This window comes from Oratosquilla oratoria, chromosome 32 (assembly GCF_046742065.1).
Source record: "Oratosquilla oratoria isolate Oo_2021 chromosome 32, ASM4674206v1, whole genome shotgun sequence".
In the NCBI taxonomy this organism is placed as follows: domain Eukaryota; kingdom Metazoa; phylum Arthropoda; class Malacostraca; order Stomatopoda; family Squillidae; genus Oratosquilla; species Oratosquilla oratoria.
The window spans coordinates 38,985,745-39,005,744 of NC_134808.1; the positions used below are offsets into that span (position 1 = coordinate 38,985,745).

Genomic DNA, 20,000 nt, shown 5'->3' on the forward strand with positions numbered 1-20,000 from the left:
CTCTCTCTCTCTCTCTCTCTCTCTCTCTCTCTCTCTCTCTCTCTCTCTCTCTCTCTCTCTCTCTCTCTCTCTCTCTCTCTCTCTCTCTCTCTCTCTCTCTCTCTCTCTCTCTCTCTCTCTCTCTCTCTCTCTTCTTTACCCCACCCCCTCTGCTTCCGTCACTTTCTCCCTTTCTCTCCTCTCACTTTGTCCTTCTCTCTCTGACTTTCTCTGTCTCTCTCTCTCTGTGTCTCCGTCTCTCTCTCTCTCTCTCTATCTATATATATATATATATATATATATATATATATATATATATATACATATATATATATATATATCACACACACAGACACACACACACACACACACACACACACACACACACACACACACACACACACACACACACACACACACACACACACACACACACACACACACAAACACACACACACACACAACTCTTTAGTACGCCCATTTATTTCTATATAAAAAAAAATGTTGTGCACGTTACGGGCTCGTGTCATTTTCGGATGTCCATCCCCCCTATGTGGTTATATCCCATAGTCTCTTTTGCCTTTGAAGTTGTAATACAAAGCGGGGAAAATATATGTATATTTATATACAGAAGCTTTATGGTTGACAGGTCTCAACTACAGAAGGGGTCATAACTACCGCATTGAAAAGTGCGGTGGTAATGAAACAATAGACAGATAAAGAGACGGTCATAGGAAATCGCCCATAGACACACGGGAGAAGGAAGAAGAAATAGAGGAGACTGAGAGGAAGACGGAGAGAGAGAGAGAATAAGAGAGATAGAGATAAGGGGAGAGATGAAGAGATAGATAAAGAGATAGGTAGAGAGAGATAGAAGAGGGAGGGAGATAGAGACAGATGGATATAGAGATAGATATCTAGATAGTTTTGTATATACAAAAAGGCAGACAGATATGTAGAGCGTAAGATAAAGAGAGATAGGGAGAGAGGGAAGGCTGAGGAGTGTGTGTGTGGAGAGAGAGAGAGAGAGAGAGAGAGAGAGAGAGAGAGAGAGAGAGAGAGAGAGAGAGACATATAGACACACACACTCGGGCAGACACAAAAACAGGTAGACAAACATACAGACACACAGACAGGCAGACAGACAGACAGACAGTGTATATGCGAGTGCTGTGTGCCTGCGTGTTTGTGTGCGTGTGTGCGTGTACGTGTATGTGCGTCTCCTTATACGTGCGCGTGTCCGTGCGTAAGTACCAGATAACTCTATTTCAATGTAAATAGAACAATGAGCGTCATTTAGACAATCGAAGTAATCCCAGGAAACGATGGGATGAGAGCAAAAGAGGATTCCCGGCAGCATCCTTAAACTAAGGTTCGTTCATTGTCTGAATAGCATCGTCTGGCGGTAGCGAGGTTAAATAATTTAGTTATAAATAACCGAGAAATGTGAATTAAAGAAAGGGAAAGGAGATTATCTGGATGGAGGTGAGTGGAGAATGAAGATAGGGCAGAGTGTGGGAGATACTTGATAAGCAAGGAAGGAGACGGGGATGAGAAGTGAGGAGGAGGAGTTGGAGGAGGAGTTGGAGGAGGAGGAGTTGGAGGAGGAGGAGGAGGAGGAGGAGTGGAGGAGGAGTTGGAGGAGGAGGAGGAGGAGGAGGAGGAGGAGGAGGAGGAGGAGGAGGAGTGAGGAGGAGTTGGAGGAGCAGGAGTAATAGGAGATAGCGTAGGAGAGGGGGCGGATGTAAAGAAGGAAGATGAGGAGGAGGAGGAGGAGGAGTGAGGAGTGAGGAGGAGTTGGAGGAGGAGGAGGAGAAGAAGGAGTAATAAGAGAAAGCGTAGGAGAAGGAGAGATGAAGGAGGCAAAGGAGGAAGACAAGGAAGAGGAGGAGGAGGAGGAGGAGGAGGCGAAGGAGGAACACAAGGAAAAGGAGGAGGAGGAGGAGGAGTACGAGAACGAGTTGGAACTGGAGTACGAGTAGAAGTAGTAGTAAGAGTAGTATTAGTTATAGTAGTAGTTTTAGTAATTGTTGTCATTGTCATCCTCTAGAGAAGAAGTGGGTTAGAGCGAGAGAGAGAGAGAGAGAGGAGTGAGAGAGAGAGAGAGAGAGAGAGAGAGAGAGAGAGAGAGAGAGAGAGAGAGAGAGAGAGAGAGTGAGAGAGTGAGAGAGTGAGAGAGAGAGAGAGAGAGAGAGAGAGAGAGAGAGAGAGAGAGTGAGTGAGTACGAGAAGTGAATCAGGGGAGTTGCGGTTAGGTGGGCCGGTCTTCGGGAGTGTGTGGGTGTTTTCAATGATTGTGTATTGTTTGCGAGGAAAGCCCTTGACTTATCGATAAAGAAATCATACCCTTCAAGGTCCTTCAAAGCCATCAGGAGCTCCACCCAAGCAACTTCCCCTCCTCCCAACGCACCCACAGAACCCCTCGTCCCTCTTCCTCTTCTTCCTCTTCCTCTTCCTCTTCTTCCTCTGCTTCCTCTTCTTCCTCTGCTTCCTCTTCTTTCTCCTCTTTTTCCCCCTTCATCTTCCTTTCTTCCCCTATCTTCCTCGTCCCTCCTCATTCTCACGCACCTTTTCTCCTTATTCTCTTCTACCTCCTCTTCTTCTTCTTCTTTCTCTTCCTCTTCTTCCACCTCTTCCTTTCTCATCCACCTCAACCCTTACTTCTTCTTCTCAACCGTTTCCTCTTCAACCTCATTTCTATTAATCTTCCTTTCTTCCTCTTCCCTCCACCTCCTCCTTTCTCATCCACCTCCATCCTTTCTTCTTCTCCTCTTCCTCCTCTTCCTCCTTCGTTTCCTCTTCTTGTTATTCTACTCTTCTCTTTCTCGTTCTTACGTTGATTCAGTGTCACGCTTTCGTCCTAGCGAATAGTTTCTCCTCTTCCTCCTCTCTCTTTCTTCTCTTTTCCCTTTCTCCAGCATTCTCCCCATTTTCTCCTCGCCATTCCACTTATTCCTTCACTCCACCTTCTCCTCTCATTTCACTCTTCATCATCATTTCATTCTGCTTTTTTATACATTCCTCCCCCATCAACTCTTCTCCTTTCCTTTTTCCTTCTCCTCAAGTCTTCCTCTTCCTGCTCATAACTTATCACTCCTTACATATGTCAACACATGCCCCCTCCGTTCTTCTTCTTCTCCTCCTCCTCCTCTTCCTCCTCCTCCTCAACCTCCACCTACACCTCCTCCTCTTCCCTTTTCTTTTTTTTTCTTCTCCCATACTCCACTTCCCAAGCTCCTCCCCCTCCCCTCCCCCAACCCACCCCTCCCCTCCACCTCACCCTACTCCTCCTCCTCCTCCTCCTCCTCCTCCTCCTCCTCCTCCTCCTCCTCCTCCTTCTCCTCCTCCTCCTTCTCCTCCTCCTCCTTCTCCTCCTCCTTCTCCTCCTCCTCCTCCTCCTCCTTCTCCTCCTCCCTTTCTCTTCCCTTTTCTCCTCCCTCTCCCCTCTTCATCACCATTTTACCTTCTCCCATATTCCACTTCCAAAACTCCTCCCCCTCCACCCCCTCCACCTCCCCCTCCACCTAATCCACCCCTCCCCTCAACCTAATTCTCTCTTTCTTTCCCCTCCAACTAATCCTTCTGCCTTCCCATCTAATCCTCTCCTCTCTTCCCATAACTCTTTCTCTCTTTACGACGAATTCTCACTCTCTACGACGAATCCTCACTCTCTACGACAAATCCTCACTCTCTACGACAAATCCTCACTCTCTACGACGAATCCTCACTCTCTACGACGAATCCTCACTCTCTACGACGAATCCTCACTCTCTACGACGAATCCTCACTCTCTACGACGAATCCTCACTCTCTACGACAAATCCTCACTCTCTACGACAAATTTTCACTCTTTATGACAAACCATCACTCTCTACGACGAATCCTCACTCTCTACGACGAATCCTCACTCTCTACGACGAATCCTCACTCTCTACGACAAATTCTCACTGTCTACGACAAATCCTCACTGTCTACGACGAATCCTCACTCTCTACGATGAATCCTCACTCTCTACGATGAATCCTCACTCTCTACGATGAATCCTCACTACGACAAATCCTCACTCTCTACGACGAATCCTTACTCTCTACGACGAATCCTCACTCTCTGCGACGAATCCTCACTCTCTGCGACGAATCCTCACTCTCTACGATAAATCCTCACTCTATACGACGAATCCTCACTCTTATTCCATGCCGTCCTTTTCCCCTACCTATTCTTCCACCCAATACTCCGAATCTCTTCCCCATATCCACCTCATATTTAGCTACTCTTCCCCCTATTTCCCTACCCACCCCTCTTTCCCTACTCCCTCCTCATCCCCTCATCCCCTGCACTTCCCTATTCCTCTTTATTTTTACACTACCTCTCTCCTCCTCTCTCTACCTCTCCTTTCTCCATTACCTCTTTCTTCTCCTCTCTCCCAACACCTCCTCCTCCTCTTCCTCATCCTCTTCTTCCTCTTCATCCTCCCCCTCCTCCTCCTCTTCCTCCTTCTTCTCTCCCTCTAATCCTGTCCATACCAATCCCTTTTAGCTCTTCTTTTACTCTCTTTTCCACCTTTTGCCTCTCCTCTCTTCACCCAGTCCTTCTCCAACCGTTCACCAGTCCTCTTCCTTATTCCATCTTTACCCTCGTCCTCTCCTCTCCATCATCCTTCCTCTTCCGTGATTCTTCCTTCCTCCCCACTTTTTTTCATTCCTCACCCTCCATCTCTGGTTCATAGAAGCGCTGGTGATTTGTCGACGGCAAAAACGAGTCCATCTCTATTTTTTTTATTTTTTTTTTAACTTCCCATTTTACACAGTTCCCCATTTTCTCTGAATATTTCACTCCGGTTTCTCCTTTCGCCTGTTCCCCTCTCCACCAATTCCTGCCCTCTTTCTTCCCTCCTAACCTCTTCTTTCTATTTTCATGTCCATTGTTCCCTTTTCCGCTTTCTTATCTTCTATTCCTTTCTTCTCATTCCCCTTAATCTCGTCCTCCGTTCATTCATTTCTTTTCCTATTTGTTCCTGACTTTGTATTATGCCCAATCTCTCTATTTTTTGCTATTATTACTACTGTTACTACTGCTAATGTTACTACTATTACTACTGTTAGAAAAAGTAGTAATAGTAATAGATTTACAAATACTAATATTACTATATTATTGCTATTATTACTACTGTTACTACTACTACTAATGTTACTACTATTACTACTATTACTACTGTTAGAAAAAGTAGTAATAGTAATAGATTTACAAATACTAATATTACTAATAGTAACACCAGTAGTTGTAGTACTACTGCTATTACTACTATAGCAGTAGTAATAGTAGTATCATCAGTAGTTACTACTACTTTTAATTCTACTATTGTTACTCTCACCACTTAAACTACTGTCACAACTACTAGAACTATTACTAATAATAGTAATAGTGCCAGTAGTACTACTACTATTACCAATATTAATATTGGTAAAGGCAGTATTACTGTTAGAACTAATAGTAATAACAGTAGTACTATTACTACTACTAATAGTAGAAATTGTACTAATAATAATAGTACTTCACTACAATTAGTAGTAATAGCAGAAATAATAAGAGTAATAGTACTGTTGCTACTACTGTTATAAATACTATTAGTACTGTTACTAAGAGTATCAATAGTAATAGTAATGGGACTATTACTATTATTAGCAGTACTACTAATAGTTATAGCAATAGTATACTACTGACACTAGTAGTTATAAAAATTATTACTAATTACTACTATTAGTGGTACTAATAATAGTAGAATTACCATTGCTACTATTACAACTACTATTGGTATAGTAGTAATAACTGTTAATATTAATAATACTAATAGTAACAGTAGTAATATAAGTAGTATTATAAGTACTAGTAACACTACTACTATTCCTGTTACTACTACTACTATACTAATAGTAATAGTATAATTAGTAGTGGCACTACAATTTCTACTACAATTGCTAATATTAAGAATAATAATAGTAGTACCATTACTTCTATTACTACTGCTATTACTACGGTTATTACTTTTAGTGATAGTGGTCGTAATAGTACTATTACCGCTAATATTACTTGTACTGTTACTACCACAACAGTAATGGTAATAGAATTATTACTACTAGCAGTGGTACTAATACTTTTAATAATAGTAATAGTAGTAACAATAGTAATAACACTGGTAGTAATACTACTGGTAGTAATACTACTGGTAGTATTACTACTGGTAGTAATACTACTGGTACTAGTGGTAGTAGTACTGATGTTATTAGTAATATTAGTAGAGGTAATAACTGTAGTAGTACAATTACTACTAATACTTTTACTAACACTAATGCTATTTGTAGTGGCAATAGTAGTTCTATTAATATTATTATTACTATTACTCATAACAATAGTAGAGTAGTAGCAGAAGTGCTACTATTGCTACAATTTCTAGTAATAGTCGTAATAGTACTATTACAACTATTATTACTATTAGTATTAGCAATATTAAGAATAGTACTATTGCAATTACTGTTACTACTAATAACAACAGTAATAGATGCCCTGCTCTTACTACTACTAATTTTACCAATTGTAGTGTTAGTAATAGTACTAGTACTAATAGTATACGTGATATTATTACTACAATGACTAGTAGTCTTACTATTACTACTACAACTATTACTGATAGTACTATATTACTATTATTAGTACTTTAAGTAATATTGATATTACTAATAGCAATAGTAGTAGTACTATTACTCTTATTGCTATTAATAGGAAGAGTAATAATAATACAGTACTACTACTACTTATAACATTTGTAGCAATAGTACTACTATTGCTGCTATTACTGATCCTACTATTAGTAGTATTCCTAGTATTAGTAATACTATTAATATTAATAGTACCACAAACTACTATTACTAAAAATATAGTACTATTGATGCTACTTGTAACAATAGTAGTATTAATACTACTATTGCCGCACTTACTATTACTAGCAATATTAGTAGTAGTAACAATAATAGCCTTAGTTATCATTATTACTACTACAATTCCTAATATTGTTAATACTACTATTGCTTTTTCTACTGTTACTACCACTACATAGTAATAGTATTATTATTATTACTACTACAATTACTACTACTAGCAATTCTACCACTATTGCTAATTCTGTTACTACTACTACTGTTAGTACACCTATTACTAATAATAGCAAGAGTAGCAATACTACTACTACTGATTTTACTAATACCTTTATTACTACTGATATTACTAATTGTACTATTACAAGTAGTAGTACGAATAGTAATAGTACTATTACTATTATTACTCATAGTTTTAGTAATACTATACAAATGGCAGTAGTAGTGGTGGTACTAATACTACTACTACTACTACAACTTTTATTTTTGTAGTAGTAGTAGTAGTAGTAGTAGAAGTAGTACTTGTAATAGAAAACAGTAGTAGTAGTAGTAGTAGTAGTAGGAGTAGTAGAAGTAGTAGTAAAAGTGGTATTAAAAGTAGTAGTAGTAGAAATAGTAATAGAAGTATAAGTAGTAGTAGAAGTAGTAGTAGTAATAGTAGTAGTAGTAGTAATAGTAAAAGTAGTAGTAGTAGAAATAGAAGTAGTAGCAGTAGAAGTAGTAGTAGTAGTAGTAGTAGAAGTAGGAGTAGTAGTAGTAGAAGAAGAATTAGTAGTAGTAGTAGTAGAAGTAGGAGTAGAACTAGTAGAAGTACTACTAGTAGTAGTAGAAGTAGTAGTAGTAGAAAAAGTAGTGGTAAAAGTAGTAGTAGAAGTACAAGTACAAGTACAAGTAGTAGTAGTAGTAGAAGTAGTACTAGTAATAGAACACAGTAGTAGTAGTAGTAGTAGTAGTAGTAGTAGTAGTAGTAGTAGTAGAAATAGAAGTAGTAGTAGAAGTAGTAATAGAAGTACAAGTAGTAGTAGAAGTAGTAGTAGTAGTAGCAGTAGAAGTAGTAGTAGCAGTAGTAAAAGTAGTAGCAGTAGAAGTAGTAGCAGTAGTACTAGTAGAAGAACTAGTAGTAATATTAGAAGTAGTAGAAGTACTATTAGTAGTAGTAGAAGTAGTAGTAATAGAAAAAGTAGTGGTAAAAGTAGTAGTAGAAGTACAAGTAGAAGTAGAAGTAGTAGTAGTAGAGGTAGTAGTAGTATTAGAAGTAGATGTAGTAGAAATAGTATTAGTAGTAGAATTAGAAGTAGTAGTAGTTAAAGTAGTAGAAGTAGTTGTAGTAGAAGTGGTAGTAGTAGCAGTACAAGTAGTGGTAAAAGTAGTAGTAGAAGTAGTAATGGTTGTGGTAGTAGAAGTAGTATTAGTATTAGAAGTAGTAGTAATAGTAGAAGGAATAGAATAGTAGTAGTGGTAGTAGAATTAGTAGTAGTAGTAGCAGTAGTAGAAGTAGTAGTAGTAGCAGTAGTAGTAGTAGTAGCAGGGGTAAAATTAGTAGTAGTAGTAGTAGACGTAGTAGTAGAAGTAGTAATGGTAGTAGTAGTAGAAGAAGTATTAGTATTAGAAGTAGTAGTAATAGTAGAAGGAAAATAAGTAGTAGTAGTGGTAGTAGAATTAGTAGTAGTAGTAGCAGTAGTAGTGGTAGTGGTAGTAGTAGTAGCAGAGGTAGTAGTGGTAGTAGTAGTAAAAGTAGTATTAGTAGTTGTAGTAAGAGTAGTAGTAGACGTAGTAGAAGTAATAGTAGTAGAAGTAGTAGAAGTAATAGAAGTAGTACTAGTAGAAGTGGTAGTAGTAGTAGTAGCAGTAGTAGTGGTAGAAGTAGAAGTAGTAGAGTAGTACTAGTAGATGTAGTAATAGAAGTAGTAGTAGAAGTATTAGTACAGATAGTAGAAGTAGTAGTAGTAGTATTAGTAGTAATAGTAGTAGAAGTAGAAATAGTAGTAGTAGAAGTAGTAGTAGAAGTAGTTGTAGTAGTGGTAGTAGTAGATGTAGTAGTAGTAGGAGTATTAGAAGTAGAAGTAGAAATAGTAGTAGTATGAGTAGTAGTAGGAGTAGTAGTGGTAGTAGTAGATGTAATAGTAGTAAAAGTAGTAGAAATAGTAGTAGTAGTAGTAGTAGTACTTGTAGTAGTAGAAGTAGTAGTAGAAGTAGGAGTAGGAGTGGAAGTACTAGTACAAGTAGTAGTAGAGGTAGAAGTAGTAGTAGTAGTAATAGTAGCAGTAGCAGTAATAGAAGTAGTAGTAGTAGTAGTTGTGGTAGTAGTAGAAGTAGTAGTAAAAGTAGTAATGTTAGTAGCAGTATAAGTAATAGTAGTAGTGGTAGTAGAAGTAGTAGTGGTAGTAGAAGTAGTATTAGAAGTAGTTGTTCTAGTAGTAGAAGTTGTTCTAGTAGTAGAAGTAGTTGAAGTACTAGTAGAAGTGGTATTACTATTAGAAGTGGTAGTAGCAGTAGTAGTAGAAGTAGTAGTAGTAGTAGTAGAAGTAGCAGTAGTAGAAGTAGTAGTAGTAGCTGTAGTAGTAGTAGACGTAGTAGTAGTACTAGAACTAGTAGTAGTAGCAGAAGTAGTAGTAGCAGTAGTTGTAGTATTAGAAGTAATAGTAGTTCAAGTAGTAGTAGTAGTAGTAGTAGTAGTAGTAGAAGTAGCAGTAGTAGTAGTAGAATTAGTAGTAGTAGTACTAGAAGTAGTAGTAGTAGTAGTATTAGGAGTAGCAGTAGTTGTAGTATTAGAAGCAATAGTAGTTGTAGTAGTAGAAGTAGCAGTGGTAGTAGTGAAAATAGTAGTAATTGTAATAGCAGTAGAAGTAGTAGTGGTAGTGGTAGTAGTAGTAGTAGAAGTAGTAATAGTAGTAGTAGTAGAAGTAGCAGTAGTAGTAGTTGTAGTAGTAGTAGTATTAGAAGTAGTGGTAGAAATAGTAGTAGCAGCAGTAGTAGTATTAGAAGTAGTAGTAGTTCAAGTAGTACTATAGTAGTAGTAGTAGAAGCAGTAGTAAAATTAGCAGTACAAGTAGTAAAAGTAGTAGTAGAGGTAGAAGTAGTATTAGAGTAGTAGAAGTAGTAGTAAAAGTAGTAATGGTAGTAGTAGTATAAGTAAGAGAAGTAGTAGTGGTAGTAGAAGTAGTAGTAGTAGTAGTTGTAGTAGAAGTAGTAGTAGTATTAAAAGTAGTAGTAGTTCAAGTAGTACTAGAAGTAGTAGTAGTAGAAGCAGTAGTAAAAGTAGTAGTAGAAGTAGTATATGTAGTACTAGTAGTAGTATTAGAGGTAGTAGTAGTAGTAAAAGTAGCAGAAGTAGTAGTAGTAAAAGTAGTAGTAGAAATAGTAGTAGTAGTAGAAGTACTAGTACTAGTAGAAGTAGTAGTAGTAATAATAGTAGTTAGAAAAGTAGTAGTAGTAGTGGTAGTAGAAGTAGAAGTATTAGTAGTTGGGAAGTAGTAGTAATAATAGTAGTTGGAAAAGTATTAGTAGTAGTAGTTGTAGTAGAAGTAGTATTAGTAATAGTAGTAGAAGTAGAAGTAGAAGTAGTAGTAGTAGTAGTAGTAGTAGTAGTAGTAGTAGTAGTAGAAGTAGTAAAAGTAGTAGTAGAAGTAGTATATGTAGTATTAGTAGAGTAGTAGAGGTAGTAGTAGTAGTAAAAGTAGCAGAAGTACTAGTAGTAGTAGTAGTAGTAGTAAAAGTAGTAGTAGAAATAGTAGTAGTAGTAGTAGAAGTACTAGTAGTAGTAGAAGTAGTAGTAGTACTCCTACTTCTACTTCTACTACTACGTCTACTACTATTACTACAATTTCTACTACTACTACTACTACTTCTACTACCTACTACTAAACCTTCTACTACTACTTCTACTATTACTTCAACTTGTTTTTCTACTACTACGTCTACTACTATTACTACAATTTCTACTACTACTACTACTACAACTACTACTTCTACTACTACTACCTACTACTAAACCTTCTACTACTACTTCTGCTACTACTTTAACTTGTTTTTCTACAACTACTACTACTACTATTACTACTTCTACTACTACTACTTCAACTACTACTACTTCTACTACTTCTACTACAACTTCTATTACTACTTACTACTAACACTTATACTACTACTTCTCTGCTACTTCTAACTACTACTTCTACTACTACAACTACTACAACTACTTCTACTACAACTACTACTTCTACTACAACTACTACTTCTACTACTACTACTACTACTTTTACTACTACTTCTACTCCTACTACTACTACTGCTATTCCTACTACTCATACTGCTTCTACTACTACTACTACTCCTTCTACTACTACTCCTACTACTCCTTCTACTACTACTCCTGCTACTACTACTCCTACTACTACTCCTTCTACTACTACTCCTTCTACTACTACTACTCCTTCTACTACTACTACTCCTACTACTACTCCTACTCCTACTACTACTACCTGCTACTACTACTCCTACTCCTACTACTACTACTTCTACTACTACTTCTACTCCTACTACTCCTACTACTTCTACTACTACTTCTGCTACTACTACTCCTTCTGCTACTACTCCTTCTACTACTACTACTACTTCTACTTCTACTACTACTATTCCTACTACTACTCCTACTACTACTTCTACTTCTACTTCTACTACTACTACTATTCCTACTTCTAATACTACTACTCCTTCTACTACTACTACTCCTACTACTACTACTGCTTCTACTACTCCTACTGCTTCTACTTCTACTGCTTCTACTACTACTACTACTACTGCTTCTACTACTACTACTACTGCTTCTACTACTACTACTACTCCTATTGCTTCTACTACTACTACTACTACTACTACTCCTACTGCTTCTACTACTACTACTACTACTACTCCTACTGCTTCTACTACTACTACTACTACTCCTCCTACTGCTTCTACTACTACTACTCCTACTGCTTCTACTACTACTGCTTCTACTACTACTACTACTACTACTACTACTACTCCTACTGCTTCTACTACTACTACTACTCCTACTGCTTCTACTGCTACTACTACTCCTATTGCTTCTACTACTACTACTACTACTACTACTCCTACTGCTTCTACTACTACTACTGCTTCTACTACTACTACTACTGCTTCTACTACTACTACTACTACTGCTTCTACTACTACTACTACTACTACTACTGCTTCTACTACTACTACTACTACTCCTACTGCTTCTACTACTACTACTGCTACTACTGCTTCTACTACTAATACTACTACTCCTACTGCTTCTACTACTACTACTACTCCTACTGCTTCTACTACTACTACTACTACTACTATTACTCCTACTACTACTACTACTACTACTACTACTACTACTACTACTACTTCTACTACTACTGCTTATACTACTACTACTACTATTACTACTGCCTCTACTACTACTACTACTACACCTACTGCCTCTACTACTACTACTGCTTCTACTACTACTACTTCTAATACTCCTACTGCTTCTACTACAACTACTACTACTACTACTACTGCTTCTACTACTACTACTTCTACTGCTTCTACTACTACTACTACTACTCCTACTGCTTCTTCTACTACTACTACTACTCCTACTGCTTCTACTACTACTACTACTACTGCTTCTACTACTACTACTCCTACTGCTTCTACTACTACTACTACTACTACTCCTACTGCTTCTACTGCTACTACTACTCCTATTGCTTCTACTACTACTACTACTACTACTACTACTACTGCTTCTACTACTACTACTACTATTGCTTCTACTACTACTACTGCTACTCCTACTGCTTCTACTACTACTAATACTACTACTACAACTACTACTACTATTACTACTATTCCTACTGCTTCTACTACTACTTCTACTCCTACTACTACTACTCCTACTACTACTACTACTGATACTACTTCTACTACTACTACTGCTTCTACTACTACTACTTCTACTACTACTAGTCCTACTGCTTCTACTACTACTACTCCTACTGCTTCTACTACTACTGCTACTACTCCTACTGCTTCTACTACTACTACTACTCCTATTGCTTCCACTACTACTACTCCTACTGCTTCTACTACTACTACTATTACTACTACTACTACTGCTTCTACTACTACTTCTACTCCTACTACTCCTACTACTCCTACTGCTTCTACTACTACTACTACTACTACTACTACTACTACTACTGATACTGCTTCTACTACTACTACTACTACTACTACTACTGCTTCTACTACTACTACTGCTACTACTACTAGTCCTACTGCTTCTACCACTACTACTACTACTACTACTACTCCTACTACTACTGCTGCTACTACTACTGCTCCTACTACTCCCACTACTACTACTACTGCTCCTACTACTATTACTACTGCTCCTACTACTATTACTAGTGCTCCTACTCCTATTACTACTGCTCCTACTACTCCTACTAATATTACTACTGCTCCTACTCCTCCTACTGCTCCTACTCCTCCTACTACTCCTCCTCCTACTACTACTACTACTACTACTACTACTACTGCTCCTTCTACTACTCCTACTACTACTACTACTACTACTACTGCTACTACTACTGCTCCTACTACTCCTACTACTACTACTACTGCTCCTACTGCTCCCACTACTCCTACTCCTCCTACTACTGCTACTACTGCTCCTACTACTACTACTACTACTCCTACTACTACTACTACTACTACTACTCCTACTACTACTCCTACTACTACTACTCCTACTACTACTACTGCTTCTACTACTCCTACTACTGCTCATACCACTCCTACTACTACTACTTCTGCTTCTACTACTGCTACCACTAATACTGCTCCTGGTACTCCTACTACTACTTCTTCGGCTCCTACTACTACTACTACTGCTCCTACTACTCCTACTACTGCTACTACTACTCCTACTCCTACTACTCCTACTACTACTACTACTGCTCCTATTACTCCTACTCCTTGTACTACTGCTCCTACTACTACTACTACTACTACTCCTACTACTGCTCCTACTACTACTACTACTACTACTACTAATACGGCTCTACTACTACTACTACTACTGCTCCTACTACTACTACTCCAACTACTACTACTACTTCTGCTCCTACTACTCCTACTACTACTACTAGTGCTCCTACTACTACTACTACTGCTCCTACTACTACTACTACTGCTACTACTACTACTCCTATTGCTTCTATTACTACTACTGCTACTCCTACTACTACTACTACTACTACTACTACTACTACTTCTGCTTCTACTACTACTACTACTACTGCTTCTACTCCTACTGCTTCTACTACTACTTCTACTCATACTACTACTGCTTCTACTACTACTACACATACTGCTTCTACTACTACTACTGCTCCTACTACTCCTACTACTACTACTCCGACTACTACTACTACTGCTCCTACTACTCCTACTACTACTACTCCTACTACTCCTACTACTCCTACTACTACTACTACTACTACTCCTACTACTACTACTACTACTGCTCCTACTACTACTACTGCTCCTACTACTACTACTACTACTGCTCCTACTACTACTACTGCTCCTACTACTACTACTGCTCCTACTACTACTACTGCTCCTACTACTACTTCTGCTCCTACTTCTCCTACTACTACTACTAGTGCTCCTACTACTACTACTACTGCTGCTACTACTACTCCTACTACTGCTCCTACTGCTCATACTACTGCTCCTACTACTTCTACTATTACTACTACTGCTCCTACTACTCCTACTACTGCTCCTACTACTACTACTACTGCTCCTACTACTCCTACTACTGCTCCTACTACTCCTACTACTGCTCCTACTACTCCTACTATTACTACTACTGCTCCTACTATTACTACTACTGCTCCTACTACTACTACTACTACTACTACTGTTCCAAACTACTACTACTACTACTGCTCCTACTACTGCTCCTACTACTACTACTGCTCGTACTACTACTACAACCGCTCCTAGTACTCCGACCACTACTGCTCCTACTACTCCTACTGCTCCTACTACTACTACTACTGCTCCTAGTACTCCTACTACTACTACTACTACTCCTACTCCTACTACTCCTACTACTACTGCTACTACTGCTCCTACTGCTCCAACTACTCGTACTACTGACGCTCCTAGTACTCCGACCACTACTGCTCCTACTACTCCGACTACTACTGCTCCTACTACTCCTACTGCTCCTAGTACTCCTACTACTACTCTTACTACTACTACTCCTACTACTTCTACTACTCCTCCTCCTACTACTACTACTACTACTACTACTCCTACTACTTCTACTACTCCTCCTCCTCCTACTACTACTACTACTACTGCTCTTACTACTACTACAACTGCTCCTACTACTACTGCTCCTACTGCTACTACTTTTACTACTGCTGCTACTAATACAACTAATACTACTACTACTACTACTACTACTACTACTCCTACTACTCCTACTGCTACTACTCCTACTCCTACTACTATTACTACTACTACTACTACTACTACTACAACTGCTTCTACTACTACTACTACTCCTACTACTACTCCTACTACTACTCCTCCTACTACTCCTACTACTGCTCCTACTACTACTACTGCTCCTACTACTCCTACTACTACTACTACTACTGCTCATACCACTCCTACTACTACTACTACTACTGCTTCTACTACCACTAATACTGCTCCTGCTACTCCTACTACTACTTCTTCGGCTCCTACTACTCCTACTACTACTACTACTGCTCCTACTACTGCTCCTACTACTCCTACTACTGCTCCAACTACTACTACTACTACTCCTATTACTCTTACTCCTAGTACTACTGCTCCTACTACTACTACTATTACTACTACTACTACTACGGCTCTACTACTACTACTACTGCTCCTACTGCTTCTACTACTACTACTACTACTACTGCTCCAACTACTCCTACTACTACTTCTGCTCCTACTTCTCCTACTACTACTACTAGTGCTCCTACTACTACTACTACTGCTGCTACTACTACTCCTACTACTGCTCCTACTGCTACTCCTATTGCTTCTATTACTACTACTGCTACTCCTACTACTACTACTACTACTACTATTTCTACTACTGCTTCTACTACTACTGTTTCTACTACTACTACTGCTTCTAATACTACTACTACTACTACTTCTACTACTACTACTACTACTGCTTCTACTACTACTACTACTACTACTACTACACATACTGCTTCTACTACTACTACTACTACTACTACTACTCCTACTACTACTACTACTACTACTGCTCCTACTACTACTACTGCTCCTACTGCTCCTACTACTCATACTACTGCTCCTACTACTCCTACTACTGCTCCTACTACTCCTACTACTGCTCCTACTACTCCTACTACTGCTCCTACTACTACTACTGCTCCTACTACTACTACTGCTCCTACTACTACTACTCCTACTACTACTGCTCCTACTACTACTACTACTACTGCTCCTACTACTACTACTACTACTACTACTACTCCTACTACTACTGCTGCTCATACTACTACTACTTCTACTGCTCCTACTACTGCTCCTACTACTGCTCCTACTACTGCTCCTACTACTGCTCCTACTGCTGCTCCTACTGCTGCTCCTACTGCTGCTTCTACTGCTGCTCCTACTACTCCTACTGCTCCTAGTACTCCTAGTACTCCTAGTACTCCTACTGCTCCTAGTACTCCTACTACTACTGCTCGTACTATTCCTACTACTACTGCTCCTACTATTCCTACTACTACTGCTCCTACTACTACTACTACTACTTCTCCTACTACTCCTACTACTACTACTTCGGCTCCTACTACTACTACTACTACTACTACTACTACTACTACTACTACTACTACTACTACTACTCCTACTACTCCTACTACTACTACTACTACTACTCCTACTACTACTAGTACTGCTCCTACTACTACTACTGCTTCTACTACTCCTACTACTACTACTACTGCTCATACCACTCCTACTACTACTACTACTGCTTCTACTACTGCTACCACTAATACTGCTCCTGGTACTCCTACTACTACTTCTTCGGCTCCTACTACTCCTACTACTACTACTACTGCTCCTACTACTGCTGCTACTACTACTACTGCTACTACTACTACTGCTCCTACTACTCCTACTACTGCTCCTACTACTACTCCTACTACTAATACGGCTCTACTACTACTACTACTGCTCCTACTGCTTCTACTACTACTACTACTACTACTACTACTGCTCCAACTACTACTACTACTACTACTACTACTACTGCTCCTACTACTACTACTAGTGCTCCTACTACTACTACTACTGCTCCTACTACTACTACTACTGCTTCTACTACTACTGCTACTACTACTACTCCTATTGCTTCTATTACTACTACTACTACTACTACTGCTACTACTACTACTACTACTGCTTCTACTACTACTACTACTGCTTCTACTACTACTCCTACTGCTTCTACTACTACTTCTACTCATACTACTACTGCTTCTACTACTACTACACATACTGCTTCTACTACTACTACTACTGCTCCGACTACTACTACTACTCCTACTACTACTACTGCTCCTACTACTACTACTGCTGCTCCTACTACTCCAACTACTACTACTACTACTTCTCCTACTACTGTTCCTACTACTCCTACTACTGCTCCTACTACTACTACTGCTCCTACTACTCCTACTACTACTACTCCTACTACTCCTACTACTCCTACTACTGCTCCTACTGCTCCTACTACTACTGCTCCTACTACTCCTACTACTACTACTACTGCTCCTACTAATACTACTGCTCCTACTACTCCTACTACTACTACTACTGCTCCTACTGCTCCTACTCCTCCTACTACTCCTTCTACTACTACTACTACTACTACTACTACTACTACTGCTCGTACTACTCCTACTACTACTACTACTACTACTACTACTACTGCTCCTACTATTCCTACTACTACTGCTCCTACTATTCCTGCTACTCCTGCTCCTACTACCACTACTACTACGGCTCCTACTACTACTAGCGCTCCTACTACCGCTCCTACTACCGCTCCTACTACCGCTCCTACTACCGCTACTACTACCATTCCTACTGCTACTACCACTCCTACTACCGCTCCTACTACCTCTCCTACTACCGCTACTACTACCACTCCTACTACTGCTACCGCTCCTACTGCTCCTAGTACTCCTACAACTACTGCTCCTACTACTACTACTGCTCCTACTATTTCCTCTACTACTACTACTGCTCTTACTACTACTTCTACTACTACTACTACTACTACTAATACTACTGCTCTTACTACTACTATTACTACTACTACTACTACTGCTCCTACTACTACTACTAGTACTACTACTGCTACTACTTTTACTACTGCTCCTACTAATACAACTACTACTACTACTACTACTTTTACTACTACTTGTACTACTATTACTACTGCTACTACTACTACTACTACTACTACTTCTACTACTGCTCCTCTCACTACTACTTCTACTACTACTAATACTACTCCTCCTACTATTCCTGCTACTCCTCCTACTATTCCTACTACTCCTGCTACTCCTACTCCTACTACTACTGCCACTACTACTCCTACTACTCCTACTACTACTGCTCCTACTACTCCTACTAATACTGCTCCTACTACTGCTTCTACTACTGCTTCTACTACTGCTTCTACTACTGCTCCTACTACTGCTCCTCCCACTACTACTCCACTATTTTCTCTACTAATACTACTGCTCTTACTACTACTTCTACTACTTCTACTACTACTAATACTACTACTACTACTACTACTACTACTACTAATACTACTACTGCTACTACTACTACTACTACTGCTACTGCTGCTGCTGCTACTACTACTACTGCTGCTATTACTACTGTTACTATTACTACTACTCGTACTACTATTACTAATGCTACTACTCCTACTACTACTACTACTACTGCTCTTACTACTACCACTACTACTACTAATACTACTGCTCTTACTACTACTACTACTACTACTACTACTACTACTACTACTGCTACTGCTACTACTTTTGCTACTACTGCTCCTACTAATACAACTACTACTACTATTACTACTATTACTACTAATACTATTACTACTATTACTACTATTACTACTATTACTACTAATACTACTAATACTACTAATACTACTAATACTACTAATACCACTATTACTACTACTACTACTACTCCCACTACTACTACTACTGCTACTACTACTACTACTACAACTGCTCCTACTACTACTGCTCCTACTATTCCTACTACTACTACTACTGCTCCTACTATTCCCACTACTACTACTACTACTACTGCTCCTACTATTTCTACAGCTACTACTTCTGCTACTACTACTACTGCTCCTACTACTCCTACTAATACTACAACTGCTCCTACTACTACTCCTACTGCTCCTACTACTACTGCTCCTACCACTACTGCTCCTACCACTACTGCTCCTACTACTACTGTTCCTACTACTCCTACTACTACTACTACTACTGCTCCTATTACTATTACTACTGCTCCTATTACTACTACTGCTGCTCCTACTACTGCTGCTCCTACTACTGCTGCTCCTACTACTGCTGCTCCTACTACTACTCCTACTGCTCCTACTACTACTCCTACTGCTCCTACTACTACTCCTACTGCTCCTACTACTACTCCTACTGCTCCTACTACCACTACTGCTCCTACTACTACTACTCCTACTCCTACTCCTACTATTCCTACTCCTTCTATTCCTACTCCTTCTATTCCTACTCCTTCTATTCCTACTCCTTCTATTCCTACTCCTTCTATTCCTACTCCTTCTATTCCTACTCCTTCTATTCCTTCTCCTTCTACTACTACTCCTACTACTACTACTCCTACTACTACTGCTCCTACTACTACTACTAC

At 39.2% G+C, this 20,000-nt stretch overlaps 2 protein-coding genes across 2 annotated transcripts in view; both read left to right on the top strand.

Moving 5' to 3' along the window:
• Positions 1-20,000, top strand: part of LOC143017445 (neural cell adhesion molecule 1-like) — an 801,122-nt gene that overhangs the window by 766,374 nt on the left and 14,748 nt on the right. The window lies entirely within an intron of this gene.
• Positions 12,301-18,246, top strand: LOC143041755 (uncharacterized; the record flags this gene model as incomplete). Its single annotated transcript, XM_076213777.1, has 3 exons — positions 12,301-12,609; positions 12,883-12,984; positions 18,085-18,246. Coding segments are annotated over 3 exons (573 nt in total), but the record flags the coding sequence as incomplete, so codon positions are not given.